The following is a 16,731-nucleotide window of genomic DNA, read 5'->3' on the forward strand; positions in this document are numbered from 1 at the left end:
AAACCAGATATTATAGGGATAACAGAAACATGGTGGAATAGTTTGCTAATATAGTTGCTATTGCTAATATAGTTCCTATTTTTGAGACAGGGAAAAACGTGATCCAGGAAACTACTGTTTGACCTCAATTATATGCAAGGTCTTGGAAAAAATTTTGAAAGAAAGTATTTAAAAACATAGAGGTGAATGGTAATTGGGATACAATACAACAGGGGTCAGCAACCTTTCAGAAGTAATGTGCCGAGTCTTCATTTATTCACTCTAATTTAAGGTTCCACGTGCCAGTAATACATTTTAATGTTTTTAGAAGGTTTCTTTCTATACGTCTATAATATATAACTAAACTATTGTTGTATGCAAAGTAAATAGGTACCGGTTGCCAGGACCCAGGCAGTGTGAGTGCCACTGCAAATCAGCTCGCGTGCCGCCTTCAGCACGCGAGCCATAGGTTGCCTACCCCTGCAATACAACATGGTTTTACAGAAGGTAGATTGTGTCAGACCAACCTGATCTCCTTCTTTGAGAAGATAACTGATTTTTTAGACAAAGGAAATGCAGTAAATCTAATCTACCTGGAATTCAGTAAGGCATTTGATACAATTGTACATGGAAAATTATTAGTTAAATTGGAGAAGATGGGATTCAGATGAGAATTGAAAGGTGAATAAAGAATTGGTTAAAGGGACAACTACAACGGGTGAACTATCAGGCTGGAAGGAGGTTACTAGTGGAGTTCCTCAAGGATTGGTCTTGTGACTAGTCTTACTTAACATTTTTATTACTGACATTGGCACAAAATGTGAGTGTGTGCTAATAAAATTTGTGGATGACACAAAGTTGGGAGGTATAGTCAATACAGAAGAGGACCGGAATATCATACAAGAAGATCTGGATAACCTTTTAAACTGGAGTAATAGAGACGGGATGAAATTTAATAATGCAAAGTGCAAGGTCATGCATTTAGGGACTAACAACAAGAATTTTTGCTATGAGGTGGGGGCATACTAGTTGGGAGTGACAGAGAAGGAGAAAGACCTGGGTGTATTGGTTGATCACAGGATGACCATGAGCCATCAAGCTGATGTAGCCATGAAAAAGGCTAATGCAGTCCTAGGATGCATCAGGCAAGGTATTTCCAGTAGAGACAGGGAAGCATTAGTACCATTATACAAGGCACTGGTGAGACCTCATCTGGCATACTGTGTGCAATTCTCATCTCCCATGTTCAAGAAAGATGCATTCAAACTGGAACAGGTGCAGAGAAGGGCTAGTAGGATGATCTGAGGAGTGGGAAACCTGCCTTATGAAAGGAGACTTAAAGAGCTTGGCTTGTTTAGCCTAACCAAAAGAAGGGTGAGGGGAGATATGATTGCTGTCTATAAATATATCAGAGGGACAAATACAAGGGAGGGAAAGAAGTTATTTAAGTTAAGCACCAATGTGGACACAAGAACAAATGGCTATAAACAGGCCATTGACACATTTAGGCTCAAAATTAGGCAAAAGTTTCTAACCAGTAGAGGAGTGAAGTTCTGGAACAGTCTTCCAAAGGGAGAAAACCTAACTGGCTTCAAGACTGATCTGGATAAGTTTATGGAGGTGATGGTATGATGAGATTGCTTTCAATGGCATGTGGCTGATTGGTGACTGTCAGTAGCAAAAATCCCCAACTCTGGAGATGGGACACTAGATGAGGAGGGCTCTGAGTTACTACAGAGAATAATTTGCCAGGTATCTGCCTGGCAGGTCTTGCCCACATATTTGGGATCGGGAAGACATTTTCCCCGGCTCAGATTGGCAAAGACCCTGAGGTTTTTTTCACCTTCCTCTGCAGCATGGGGCACAGATCACTTGCAGGTTTAAACTAGTGTAAATGGTGGATTATCTGTAACTGGAAGTCTTTAAACCATGATTTGAGGACTTCAGTAACTTAGCCAGAGGTTAGGGGTCTATTTCAGGAGTGGGTGAGGTTTTGTTGCCTGCAATATGCAGGAGGTCAGATTAGATGATCACAATGGTCTCTTCTGACCTTAAAGTCCATGAATCTATGAGTACTTGTGAAGAAAGTTCAGACTCTGAAGTTCAGACTCTGAAGAAAGCATTTATGGCTTTCCCCTAGACGGTTTCCCCTTAATCAGTATCTTGATGACTGAATCAGATGGAATTCCCAGTGCAGAGGTGAAGGCACTGATGATAGCACCTTGGGCAAATCTCTTGAACTGCTGATGATGGTGACATCAAGAGGTTTAACAACTCTCTCGCAGCCTGATATGCCTCAGGAGTAGACTGTACCGGGAAGACACCCTATGGTACTGGGGTGGCAGGTGATGCCAATAAAGGTACTTCTGCAGTCGGTCCTGACAGCCCCATATTGGGTTCTGGAGTCAACTAACTCCCCTGTTTAGAAGTGTGCTTCCTCTTTGAACACCTTCCCGAGTCTTTAGTTTAGAAGAGCTCACCCTCTTGGGTTTTGTTTGTTTGTTTGTTTGACAATCCTGGTACTGAGTCTGATTTCCGATGCCTCTTCTTCAGCAAGGCTATGCTTATTTGCCTCTCAGTACCAGTAGCACTAGAGTTGTGCTACTGACTGATGCCAAGGTTCTTCATACCCAGACTGATATAGATGGCTCAGGTGGAGGACACAGCACTGATTCCAGCAGCAGATATTTCAATCTAGCTGTCCTGGCTTTTTTAGAGCAGGGCTTATAGATCCTACAAATGCCACATTTGTTGCTCACGTGAGCCTCCCCAAAACATTTAAAGCAGCTGGAGTGAGGGTGACTATTAGGCATTCCCTTACCACAGTATTGCAGGACTTGAGACCTGGAGAGCAAGGCATATCTCCGGTACCAATGCTGGCATCCAGACTGGATACCTAGATCCACACAAAACAACATTTTTTAACTAAACCAGTAACTAACTACTAAATTACACTAACTATACAGGGGGTACTATTTATAGGTTTTGACTACAGACTTGCAGAAGCAAGGACAGGGAGCTCCAACAACCATCATGGGCAGTTGGAACTAACTGAGGGGAATCGGGGGTGGCTTCAGAGGGCACTTGTGCTGCCCCAATGGGTACTACTAAAGGAAAAACTTTCCAACAACTGTGAGCTGGAGCACACAAACACTTACAGTGGCATGGACATATGCAATCTCTCAAAGAAGAAGTAATGGATTCATAGCTCTCAAGGCCAGAAAGGTCCACTGTGATCATCTAGTCTGATCGCCTGATAAGCCTGGGAATTACCCCCCAAATAATTCCTAGACCATATATTTTAGAAAACTATCTAATCTTGATTTTAAAATGGCCAGTAATGGAGAATCCACCATGACCATTGGCAAATTGTTCCAATGCTTAATTACCCTCACAGTTAAAAATGTACATTTTATTTACAGTCTGAATCTGTGTATCTTCAACTTCCAGCCATTTGACCATGTTATACTTTTCTCTGCTAGATTGAAGAGCCCATTATCAAACATATGCACCAATATTTGAATTGGAGAAGGATTGTGGAGACTCTTAAAACCAGGAATGGTCTCAGAGGAACATTCAGGAGTAGAAACTGGAAAGGCTCACTAAAGAAGATTCAAAGGGATTCAGTGGACTACGGATTTGGAAGTGAGGGAATCAGCAGAGGGAGAAAAGAAGAAGCATTAGAGCATAAGATTCAGTTTGTGCAGGCTGTTGTCATTGTTGTGAAATAGTAATCCAAAACACAAGTAATCTTTAGGAAAGAAGTAATATTAGAAAATGAGCAATAGCGGGCAGCATATCAGGTAAGAATTTGCAGTGTGAAAAGGTGCGGGGGAAGTCAACATGATTTTGGATTGCACAAAGAGAGGTATTATTAGACTATATGATTGACAAGGTTTATTCCATCTTTCATTTCTGAACTGAGAGGCAACAAGACTTCTTCATAGTCCATGGGTGAGACTATCAGTACTTCTAGATTAGAGCATACAGTTCTGGGGTTCTCATTACTGGAGAGAAGTCAAGAAATAAAAAAAAAATCACATCAAAGTAAGCAAAACGATTAAGCGACTGGTTTAAAAGCTTTAAAGTTTTTTATATTTTCATTGACATCTTGGTAATAGCAGTAGATCAGTTATTTTCACTAAACCAGAAGTTAGATTTAGTGATTATTCTAGGATACATGCATATCAAATCTTCTGAAATGGCCTCATTTCTAAAATCCAAAAAAGTCATGGCAAATGTTGCTGGAACTCTTAAAGCACAATGCCAGAGACATTTTATTACTGACTAGGTGCAGGTTGTTCTGCTGCCCATTAATTCCTTTCCTGATTTGATCTCTTTTAACATTTATTGCTTAACTAAAATATTTCCTGATAATGTAGATGATTTCGTCTTTCACAGTCCCTGTCTTTATTGTTATTCTCATATATGACAAATATTGCTGCAGTCAGGGACAGATTTCTGAGACAACATATATATGTCTTATCTATGAATAGGAAGGAAAACATCCTATACACTTTTAAATGTATTTGATGAAGGAAGGAAAAATGCATGCTTGTGGAATTCTAGCATCTGTATGTCAGGGAACAGACAACTTTACCATGGACGCCATTTTTAAAAGCTGCAGTTTTATTTTACTAAATTAACTATGTTAAAAACAAATTTGTGCCTGGTGTGGAATTTCACTGCATCAAGTGTTACAATATTTTTGTTTTCATTACAAGCAGGAGAATGCATGTAGAACATGTGTTAGGAAATATGACAATAAATTAGAATATAATTTACAAAAGCAAAAAATAATAAAGTAACAGTGTACCACATTAATACTGAGTATAAAATAATAAGCAACTAATCACAATAATACAAAGATATCTTCAGTCTGTATTATTAAGGATATCTATGTGACATTCACTCCATTAACAAAGTTCCTAATGAAATTGATTATTTCTGGGTGTATACACTTTGAGGGGTTTTATTTATAGAATTTTTTCCTTTTAGTTTGATCTGCTTCAGTTGGTGATATTGCTGAATGGAAGTACTGGCACCAGATTGCTCTGTGTATTTAGTACTCTACTATTTGATTTTAGGCCTGTCATATTTATACAGCCTAAACAAATAGTCCTATTGTCACTACTTAAGAATATAACATTATTTAGCTTAGCTTACATAGGTGGCTACAGTGTAGCAGCAGCAATGAACTGTGCTGGGGAAACCAATGATTTTTTTCCTTTGAATTAGGTTTTATTTTCAGGTCTTAGTCAGAAGTGTCATTTAGTTTGTAAATTTAAATACATTCTGGGTTTTGTTCCCTTTAACAATGCAAATCAATGTTGCTCCAGGGAGTTCCTTAAATTTCCAACCTCAGTGCTGTTTTAAGTTGCAGAGTAAACATTGGACTCCCTAGTCCTCTAGCACCAGTAAGAGAGCAAAATGTGTCTGTGGAAACACTCCTTGCAACTTTAATGTCCTAAGTGAGGTTAAAAAAAAAAAGGTTCATTCTGAATACTTTTTTAAACCCTTTCTTGTTAGTCGAACAGACACATTAGCTAATAAACACAATTATGCCCTGGAGAAAACCAGATCCTGATACAAAGAAGCTGCTTGCTCAGAGAATGCCACAGCAACACCTTTCCCTTTTACCATATTTTTGACTTAGTCAACGCATGCTAGCACCAAGTTATTCTCTCAATAGGATGTATAAAGGTTATTTACTCATTAACTAAGGGCTATACCCTGTCCTTGGATCCATATATGCAACTCCCAATTTTTATTTTTTAATTTATTTACTGAGAATCAGTGACAATGGGAGTTGTGAACACGGGGACTGAGAGCAGCAGATGGCCGTAGGTGAGTAAAGTCATGCTTACTGGAAATGAATTCCACTGGTCACATGTGTAAGGAAGTGAAAAACACTGTCAAGAGATAGCAGATGACAGGAGTTTGATGGTTCTGAATAAGTGGGCTACATAAAATGCCACATATAGATTGTCAACATGTTTCATAGTACAAGAATCCTGTTAAGAATATCTATTTTACCTTGTTAATTCACATTAGTAAATAGTGTGCAACACATTTGGCTTATTATTATTTGTTAAATATACTGACATTTAGGTTTCATGTGATTTATTGAACTTACTTGTTTCATTGAAAGAGTACTTTTTTTTTAAAAAGTGCCATTTGATTTTTAGTGTTAACACAACGTGTTGTTCACATAATTTTAATTGCACTACAACAAAGGAGACATAGCTGGTCACAAAAGCACATTCATCAAGTACCTGCTGCAAACTGCAAATGTTCAAGTACAATATATTAATATAAACAAGTACCCACTTTCCTTATCTCCTTGTTGAACCTTCGATCTAGGGGTGAAGGGGAAGAGGAGTATGCTAAATTCTGGATCTGACTTGCCCAAGTAGTTTGGCTTCATATTTAAATGCAACTCAGAGTATTAACTAAAAAAGTATTCTGAGAGTATTAAGATTATGATAATATGACCAAAATGTCCCCATAACTCTTTTATTCTTTGGTTGTAATCCTTGCCCACTCTGTTATGGTCTCCAAACCTGTGCATTCAAACACTCTCTCTCATAAATAAATGCCCTTCTATTGTATTAAAGAAGGGAACATCTGGAACCCACTGTAATTGTCAGCAAAGTTTGCAGAGAGACTGCCTTATTATTATTACACAGTACATTTATCTTTTGCACTGGAACTTCTTGGTGATAGTGAGTAGGGAGTAACATGTAAAACATGACTAGATGCCTCTCTGTGGCTAGTGATGTAAACAATAGTGAATTGGAGTCATAAAATGTAAGCCTATACACTAGTAGTGAAGTATGCAGCACTGTGGTCTTCGCCACTATTGAAATCTGGCTTCTTCATGGTATTGAAATGTTTTTCCTTTTTAGTGGACATCTCAGCTTCACTTGTACAATGGCAAAATGGCTATATATCTGTAGCACAGATTTATCAGCACACTTGTATTTCATGCACACCTGCAATAACTGTTGCACCTCTTAAAACTAAGTTCCTCATGGTTGTTTTGTTTAGTTTAGCTTAATATATGGCTCACAGCAGTGTTCAGCAAATATGGATTACTCCTAAGGGAATTAGGTGGAATGAAGGAAAAAATATAATTTTCTTTACTTCAGATTTATAATTGCTCCTTAAATAACATTTCCAAGCCCATTTTATAATTTAAATTGTGATGCTGTGTAATGAGATAAAATAGTTAACATTTTAAGCTATGACTTAAGATTGTTTGATTCTTCTTTACTTCCATAGTAGACCAAGTCATAACAGCTACATTTTAAACAGTTTTAAATATAAATGGATTCAGTGTCATTGCTAAGTCCATAATAAAAATTACTTTAATGGTCCAAGGAGGTAAACAGACTATTGGATTTAGTCAAAAGAACACAAATGTTCCACAGTAAGCTATTCTATATGTGTTGTGTGGATCTTTCCAATTTGGCATGCCCTCCTTATACTGTGTCCAGCACTTTGGATGAATAAATCCCACTTCACAGAAGTTAAAATAATATTGAAATCCTGTCAGCTGGGGCTGACCAGTGGTTATGTTTTCCACAGGGTAATGCATTTGCAAGGACCTCAATCCCATTCCGCTGTGTGGCTCTCTTCGATGGACACATTTCCACAATGATATAACAAGGCACTCTCTCTTGCTTTCTGTGGGTCAATGTCCTTGGCAGGTCTTACAGCACATCTGTCTGAAGTATGCTCGGCTGCAGAACTTGAACTTCAGCACCAGTGGGCAATAAGCCACTTTGTTCACATCTTTGCACTCTGATGATTGAGGGCATAAAAGGGAACATATTAGACAGACAAATTGAAAAGATACAAAAGGAAAGCTATTGCGATTTAGCATGCTTTTGCTTTGTCTATCCACCTTCCCTCTGTGTAAATGTTCTTTCTAGTACAGTTTAGCAGATACAATGTATTTTAAAAAGTAATTAAAATATTTGCAGGTCTTCTCTCTCTGACGTTTATAAGTATGCCCACTTTGTGCTGAAAGAATTACCATTTGTTGGGATAAGTGATCACTTTAGACAGCTAAGAAATATGCGTCGTTCTTATATTTTTATAGCTTCTTCCTCAGAAGTTATTTTATTCATCAGTGAAAGGTTATCCAAAATCTAGCCTGGGTTGCATTGTTTGATACCACATCTGTGCATTTATAAGATTCCCTGAAGTAGAACATGCATTACCACTAGCAGCGACTGGGAAAATGAACAGTATTAGTAAAGGTATTAGCAGTGTGAGTTCACTGACTGTACAGCACAGCACAGCATGGCATTGTGAGTTTTACTGTAGGTTTTGTTCTTCTGCTTCAACACTTTATATTCTGCAGGGAGACAAGCCATTTCTACACCTGAAACTGACAGCCATATAAGGACTTTTTCTTACTTAGGTCTACATTCACAAAAGGAGTTAGATGCCTAACTGCCACTTTAGATGCTTAAATCCCAGAATCAGGCCCCACTGGTATTCACAAAATCCTGGTCAGCTGAGACTGAAACCTGTAGGTACCTAGACTTGCTTGGCACCTACATTTCTGCAGTAAAAGTTCCCTATATTTCCCTGCCTACGTTTCTGCCTCTGCACATGCACACTGCTGCATCACTCTAGGCGTCCGGATGCCTAATCCCCAGAGTGATGTGCAAACTGGGGAAAGATAGATGTTTCTCCGGTCTTTGGCAAAAAGCCTCACCTCCTTTATTGGAGTTAATGGAATCCCCCTCATTAGAAGTTTTTAAGAACAGGTTTGACAAGCACCTGTCAGGAATGGTCTAGGTTTACATGGTCCTGCCTCAAGAACATGGGGCTGGACTTGATGACTTCTCGAGGACCCTTCCAAACCTACATTTCTCGGATTCAATGATTCAGTGTGGGGTTGCATGCATTTTAACCAAGTAGGATTTGTTCCAAGGCTTCATAATATTTCCAGAATCTCCATTCCACCTTTCTTTGCTTTACCCTCTCTATGGACACACACTAGCCTAGTTCAGCAAGTGGCTATTTGGATGATGGTGGACACAGTACTTTGGAAGCTTCTCACAGCTATTGTTTTAAAATAGATATGTGATTGATGAAATAGTCTCTTCTGCATGGAATTGTGGTTATAGGGAGGTGGTTTAGCAGAGCCATTCTTATTCTTTGTGGGAACGATATCCACAGAAACCACTGTTACTTAATCACCAGTAAACCACAAATATTAATCACTCCTTTCCTGAAGACACTACTGAGACTGCAAAGATGCACCACATAAACTATAAGGAAATCTGAAACTGCATAAAAGAAGACAAAATGGCATTCAGGTAGAGTTTTAGGTGACCTTGGAAGTCTGGATTCAGCTGCCATATGAACTTAGAAAATAAAATCATTCTGAATAATATTTCAAATGTCATGGTATATTCTGTCAGTAATTCACTTCTAACAGCAAATATAATGTTACCCTTATCAGTGACAATTTGTCAAAACCTGGCCTATTATGCTCTAACTCTGCAATGAAGGGCTTGCAGAAACAAAGAGATCAAGCAGATGTTAAATGTGACAAGAAGTATCATTGCTTTCTTTTTCTCATTCTCATATCCTTACAATTTTGACTCTGCTCTTTCATGTACTGCTAGTTACACTTTCCCAGACAAAAATGGCTCTGAACTTTATCAAGATGACTGTGACACAGGCTGCCAGATACAAACACACCAAATAGAACATAAGAATGGTCAGACAGAGTCAGACCAGTGGTCCATCCAGCTCAGTGTCCTATCTTCTGACACTGGCCAGTGTCAGATGCTTCAGAGAGAATGAACACAACAGGGCAATTTTGAGTGATTCATACTATTGCCCAGTCCCAGCTTCTGGCAAGCAGAGGTTTAGGAATACCTGGAGTGTGGCATTGTATCCCTGATCATCTTTGCTAATAGCCATTCAGGGACCTGGTACTGAAATTAGGCTTACTAGCCTGTAATTGCCAGTATGTCCCCTTGAGCCCTTTTTAATAAATTGCATTACATTAGCTATTCTCCAGTCATCTGGTACAGAGACTGATTTAAGCAATAGGCTACATATAATAATTAGTAGTTTTACAATTTCATATATAAGTTCCTTCTGAATACCATCTGGTCTTGATGACTTATTACATTTTTTCAATTTGTTCCAAAACCGCCTCTACTGAAACCTCAATCTGGGACAGGTCCTCAGATTTGTCACCTAAAAGACTGGCTCAGATGTGGCAATCTCCCTTGCATCCTCTGCAGTGAAGACCAATACAAAGAATTCATTTAGATTCTCTATGACAGCTTTGTCTTCCTTAAGAGCTTCTTTAGTACCTCCAACATCCAGTAGCCCCACTGATTGTTAGGTAGGCTTCCTGCTCCTGATGTACTTAAAAAAAATTGCTGTTAGTTTTTGTGTATTTTTGCTAGTTGCTCTTCAAATTCTTTTTCAGCTTTCCGAATGATACTTTTACATTGGACTTGCCAGAGTTTATGCTCCTTTCTATTTTCCTCAGTAGGTTTGGACTCCCAATTTTTGAATGATTTCTTTTTGCCTCTAACTGCCTCTTTTACTCTATTGTTTAGCCCTGGTGGAAAATTTTACTCCTCTGATTTTTTTTTCTTTGGGATATACATTTTCTCTGAGGCTCTCTTATGGTGTTTTTACAGAGTCTCTATGTGGCTTACAGGCATTTCACTCTTGTGACAGTTCCTTTTAATTTCTATTTAACTACCTTCCTCACTGTTGTGTAGTCCCCATTTTTTAAATTAAATGCTACTATGGTGAATTTCTTTGGTAATTTTCCTCCTACAGGTATGTTAAATTTGATAATAGCATGGTTTCTATTACCAAGAGGTTCAGATATAGTCACTGCTTGGACCAGATCCTGTGTCCACCTAGGACTAAATCAAGAATTGTCACTCCCTTTGTAGGTTCCAGGACTATGTGCTTCAAGAAGCAGTCATTAATGGTGTCTAGAAATTTTAACTCTGCAACAAGTCCTGAGGTGACATGTACCCATTCACTACGGGGATAGTTGAAATCCCCCATTGTTACTGGGTTTTCTGTTTTTGTAGCCCCCCTAATCTCCCTGAGCATTTCACAATCACCCTCACCATCCTGTATGCAGTGTAGTTGTAGCCATGTCAGTCCCAGGACATTAGAGAGATATGGTGGTCAGGTGATCGGTAGTATATTCCTACTGCTACGCTCTTATTATTCAAGCATGGAATTTCTATCCATAGAGATTCTATGGTGCTGTTGATTTATTCACATTTTTACTATATTTGACTCTCTGCTTTCTTTCACATACAGTGCCATTCCCCCACCAGCACAATGTACTGTTATATATTTTGTACCCTGCTATTACATTGATTATCATCGTTCCATCAAGTTTCTACTATGCCTATTATTTCAACAGCCTCATTTAATACCAGGCACACAAGTTCACCTGTCTTCGTACTTAGACTTATAGCATTTTTATAGAAGAACTTGTCAGTATTTAGCTGTGTGCTTTCATGTCATGTAACTGAATGGGACTCCTTTTTGTTTGATTATTTCTCTTCAGTTCCAACCTCTAATTTATCAATTTCTGTCTTCTCCTCTTTACTAAAATATAGAGTATCCCCTTTAATAAATCCTCCCCTGCAGGATATGTCTGTCTGTCTGAACCTGGTGGTACTCTGCACTTGTCAGCTTTCCCCCAGCTCTTAGTTTAAAAACTCCTCTACAAGCTTTTGAATTTTACATTCTAGCAATCAGGTTCCATTCTGGTTATGTGGACTAACGTTCACTTTGACACTAGTTTTGTACTGAATATATAACCAAAACTCATTTTTTTGCTTGTTTAGAAACTAAATAATATAATTTTAAAATACATTTTAAGTAATCTCACTAAGAGCAGCTGGAATTGTCTGCTTAGCTCAATCTATTTTGAGATGAATGAAAAGTGGTTGATCTTTATGAGAAGAAAACGTTTTATGAAATAAAAGCCTGAGATTAATTATGATCTTTAGGATTAGTAAATTCTTGAAATCCTAAAAGCTTCTGTCACCACCAGCATGTTAAAAGACTTTGCCTGATCATTTACTTCTAGGCTGACATTATAACAACACAAGCAATTTGGCCATGTAGACTAAATGGACAAGGGCCATTTCATCTATTAATTCAAGACACTTCCACTCCTATTATATTTAAGAGGATTTTGTTTAAGGCCAAGAGGGATACACAGAAAATGTATGGTATGTACACATTATTCTGAAACAATACAGTCTACACGCATATATTCAGTATTTAACTATAGATATCAGATGCTTATACATACAGAGATATTTGTAATAAACTCCTGATAAATTGAGAAAGAAAACAGTTGTTTTGCAGTCAAAATCTAGTTGCCTATTTTTGAAATGTTGGATCTTTAATGTTTCATAATTTAGAGCCAAATTGTGCTCACAGATGTATGTATTCCTAGTAACTTCAACAGAAGGCACAGTAGGCACTGCTCACCCTTGTTGGAATCGATATATATTATGATCTATTCTAGGTAATGTAAATTGGCAATAACAGCATCTTTATCAATCTTCCCTAACTACTTTCATATGTCACCAACCTCCAATGAATATCTTCATTGTGAGCCCAAGGCAGAAATGTGTCCCTTAGTGGCAATGTAACTTTTAAAACTGTTACTTAAGATAAAAATTAGAAAGAACAACTGTCTTCATTAGAAGAACTTATCCCATCCCTTCCTCTTCTTTATTGTTCCTAGAACATGATCTTTCCTCTGCAATCACTATGTTACTAAACAGCATGACCTTTTTGTCTGGAAATTAAGAGGTGATAAGTAGGAAATAAGTCATACCCATTAATAAAGACTTTTTTACATCGCTTCCTATGGACAAAAGACAACTTCTTTGTAGCAAATTAATAGTTTGCTCTTGATCTGTATAAGTGCAGGATTTATTTTATACTGCTGTCTTCATTGATATAGACAGCCAAGAATAACAGGTGTAATATTATCTGAATTGGAATTAAAAATATCAAGATAACAAAGGGAAAGTCTGTTATGAAGATACTTTCAATCAACAACATGAGATTATAAGCTTTAATTTGAAATCAGAAGTTCTAAATGATAGAACAGAATGCCCATCTAACCCTCACACTACATTGCTTCACTTATCTCATTGAAATCTCCATCTGACTCGTTTTCATGTTAATTTTGAATTTATGGAGCCAACGTGATCTGATATAGCAGCTATTAGCAATCTTGTATCTTTATGCAAGTATTAGAGTAAATACAAGCACTGTTGCAGTTATATAGTTAAAAACAAAATCCAAAACAGGAAAAATTTAAGTCTAAATTTGTGCCTTCTGCATTAAAAGGTAGAATACAGGATAATATTATGATGGTAAACTCTAATAGGACAATAGATTTCTAACCATTCAATTTAGTCAGAAAACACCAGTAAATAATATTTTATGTTGTATTTCATATTACACATAAAAGTCATGCTAAAAGACAGTTATTAAGGTTGCAAAGTCAAGCACTCAGAAGTTAGGAAATGCCAACATTAAGGTTGGACATGCATATGGATTATGACATAGTCTTCAATTACAAGATTCTGGCATTTCTTAACTTTCAAATGCTTGACTTTGCAACCTTAATAACATTCCTTTCACATATTTGTAGTGTGTTATTTTCTTGGTTTTTAAAAAAGCAAACTGAACAAATAAATTCCACCATGTGGCATCATATTGACAGCCCCATGGATCATCAAGGTGGAACCCATTAATTATTATAATTATTATTTGTATTATCATTGCATCTTATGAGCCCCAGTCATGGACCAGTATCCCATTGTGCTAGGTGCTGTACAAACACAGAACAAAAAGACAGTTCCCCATAGAGCTTAAAATCTCAGTATAAGACAAGAGGTAACAGATGGATTCAGACAGCCTGGCTGGGGAATACAAGGTAGCAATGAGTACAAGGTAGCAATGTTAGCATTATAGTCAGAGGTCCCAGCATACCAGTAGCCTAACCACTGTCACGATTTTTGTAGGCATCATGGCAAAGGAGAGTTTTAAGTAGGGAGTTGAAGAAACCTTTAGGACCACTGTGCAATCCTCTGTCACTTGAGCGAATGGAGTAACTGATAGCAGTAGTAGATCATCATCCTCTATGTGGACCAGCACTAGAGGGGGATGAGACACTTTGACAGTGGGTTTCACAGACATTTGCTGACAGCAAAGGAATGGTGAATCTCAGGAATTTTGGGTCAAATCCCTCCCCACGCAGTTTCCCATTCCCAATGGCTCCCAGTCTCAATCTTCTTCCCTGGGCTCCTCAACTAATTTCAGTATCCACTTGCCCCTGGGCACTTGTCCCAGTCTCTTTGTTTACACAGTTCCAGTTCTCCCCCTGTACCCTGGCTCTTCATCAAATCTACCTCCTCTTTCCCCTACCTCCTTCTCCTTATTCCACTGGTTCTCAGTCCCAGTTTACTTGCCCAGAAAGTCCCCAGCTCTTCACCCAATCTCAGTCTCCTCCTTCCACCTACTGGCTCCCAATCCCTACCAGTTTCCCTCCCTGGCTGCTAGTCCCAGTGTCCTTGTCTAGATAGTCCCCATCTCCCCCACCATCCCAGCTCTCAGTTTCCCTCTTCTTATCTGCCAGCTTCCACTCCAAACTTCTGCCCCCGTCTCTGGTCCTCTCCCAATGTACACTCCTGCCCCACCCCTAGGTTTAATTCTGATCTCCTCTGCATTTGAATCTGGCATCCTCCTCCTCCACACTTCCTGGGGCCAGTAGGGTGGCCACTGAATGCATAAGAAAGACAGGCACCCTGCTCTCAGTTCAGGTGCCTGGACTCAAACCTGGCACAACCTGCTGCAGCCCAGAGCTTTAATTAAATGGAAAGTTCTGCTCAGTCCCAGGCTGATGGACTCTTTGGGAAATTTAGCTGCTAAAATCAAAGAAGTTTCTATTGAGCATGTGAAAACAACAATTTTTAAACATTTTATGATTTGGTGAATTTGAGATGATTTTCATCATAACTACAACAGGAACATCCCTGACATAAAAGCCACCCCCCTGCCAAATTTCAAGTCCCTACTCCAAAGCATGGGAGTGCTAGTACTTTTCAAATATTTTATTTCCATGGACTAAACAATGTATTGTCCCCTAGCCTCATTCTCGCGAATGGCTGAACTGCTTTGGCTGAAAATTTAAAAAACAATTCAGCCTGAGGAAGAAACCCAGGATGCAAAATTTTAGCCCAATCTGTTGAAGTTTGGCACAGTTATAAGCAGCTGAAATCATGGTCTTACAGGGAAAAGTGTTGGGTAACCTTAATAATAGGTGGTGGGAATAGCCCTGCTGATTCCCAGACAAAAAATATGTTAAAATGAAGTTAAGGTTGAGAGGACGTATGACCAAATTAGGGTAAAAATCATTATAGCTATGTAAATATGCCAAAACAAGCATTATAAACAAAGGAAATTCACAGTTAAAGTTAAAGTTAACAAAAAAGAACAGCAAACAGTGAATGTATGGAAACACAGTTAAGGAATGCATGTAATCTTAGCTCTGCCCATAGTGATGCCATATGGTCCCAGGTTACATTAAACCTATTTTTAAAGACCCACTAGATATTTCCATTTTTTCCTGTATGGCGTCACCACTTGGTTAATGTTATTGGGTGAGTGGTATTCAATGGATAAGGAGTACATTTTCCACTCTTTCTGCCTTGCTATGTATTCTAGGACTGACTGTTTAAAATCTCAAATATCTTATTGCAAGAGGTAGGTGGTTACAAAATTCTATCACTAGTCTCTCAGGCTACCAGAACAATCATCAGTTTTGTTAATGCTTTCATTGGTATCTTACATACACAAGAAACCTTGATGATTCCTTGAATATATGGAGTCTATGTATGTATTAGAAGATCCCACTAGTACATATATCAAGAGAGACTGAAACATTTATGGAGCAAAATGTGTATATTGTTAATTCATCCATGATATTGCTAAGTATGAATTGTGGGAATGAGGTGGTGTAGCAGTCCAGGACATTGTTTGCGTGTTTGTTTTGTGTTGTTATTCAGAATTTATTTTATATATAAGTTTGTCTAACTGTTTTAAAATCGGTAAAGACATTATATTTTTAAAACCATTAATGTCTTGGTGATGTATTGCAAAGTCAATGGCAAAACTCTCATGGAATTTATTAGGGCCAGGACTTTCACCCATAGTCTCTGCCCCAAAGAGTTTGTCCTTGAAAGCAAAGGTTACCAAACATAATAGGAAAAATACATAGAAAATGCATTAAAAAGTAAAATGGTACAAGGCCAGTGCACTATGGTGGTCATATGGGATCATAAAGAGTAGAAATGTCTTGCTGAAACTGCAATGTAAGTGCCATCATTTTCATTAAACCAACAGTTGCCACATGGTGGTAGCTGCAGTATCTCAGTTCTTCCACACACACAGAGCGAAAAAAGAGTGTGATATATCAATGGTAACTGCTGGTAAATGTTGCCTTTTTAATGATGACTGCTGTATGATATTTGTATTTGCACAGTGGTCTCCAAATTAGAACTGGCTGACTAATGAAAAAAATATTTGTAGATAAATCATTCAATGATTGATTGGGCAAAAAATCATTAAATACATAATTCAGGAATATTAGTCATTCAGCTCTACTCTTTTCAGGGATGAAATACATTAAGAAACCAA

General features: G+C 38.1%; 1 protein-coding gene across 1 annotated transcript in view; it reads right to left on the reverse strand.

Moving 5' to 3' along the window:
• Positions 1-4,453: 4,453 nt before the first annotated feature.
• Positions 4,454-16,731, reverse strand: part of ADAMTS6 (ADAM metallopeptidase with thrombospondin type 1 motif 6) — a 291,647-nt gene continuing 279,369 nt past the window's right edge. The window contains exon 24 of the mRNA XM_045022085.1: positions 4,454-7,785. Coding sequence (XP_044878020.1) covers positions 7,676-7,785 — 110 coding nt within the window. The 3' untranslated portion in view covers positions 4,454-7,675. The remainder of the gene's footprint in view (positions 7,786-16,731) is intronic.

This window comes from Mauremys mutica, chromosome 6, assembly GCF_020497125.1.
Source record: "Mauremys mutica isolate MM-2020 ecotype Southern chromosome 6, ASM2049712v1, whole genome shotgun sequence".
Classification (NCBI taxonomy): domain Eukaryota; kingdom Metazoa; phylum Chordata; order Testudines; family Geoemydidae; genus Mauremys; species Mauremys mutica.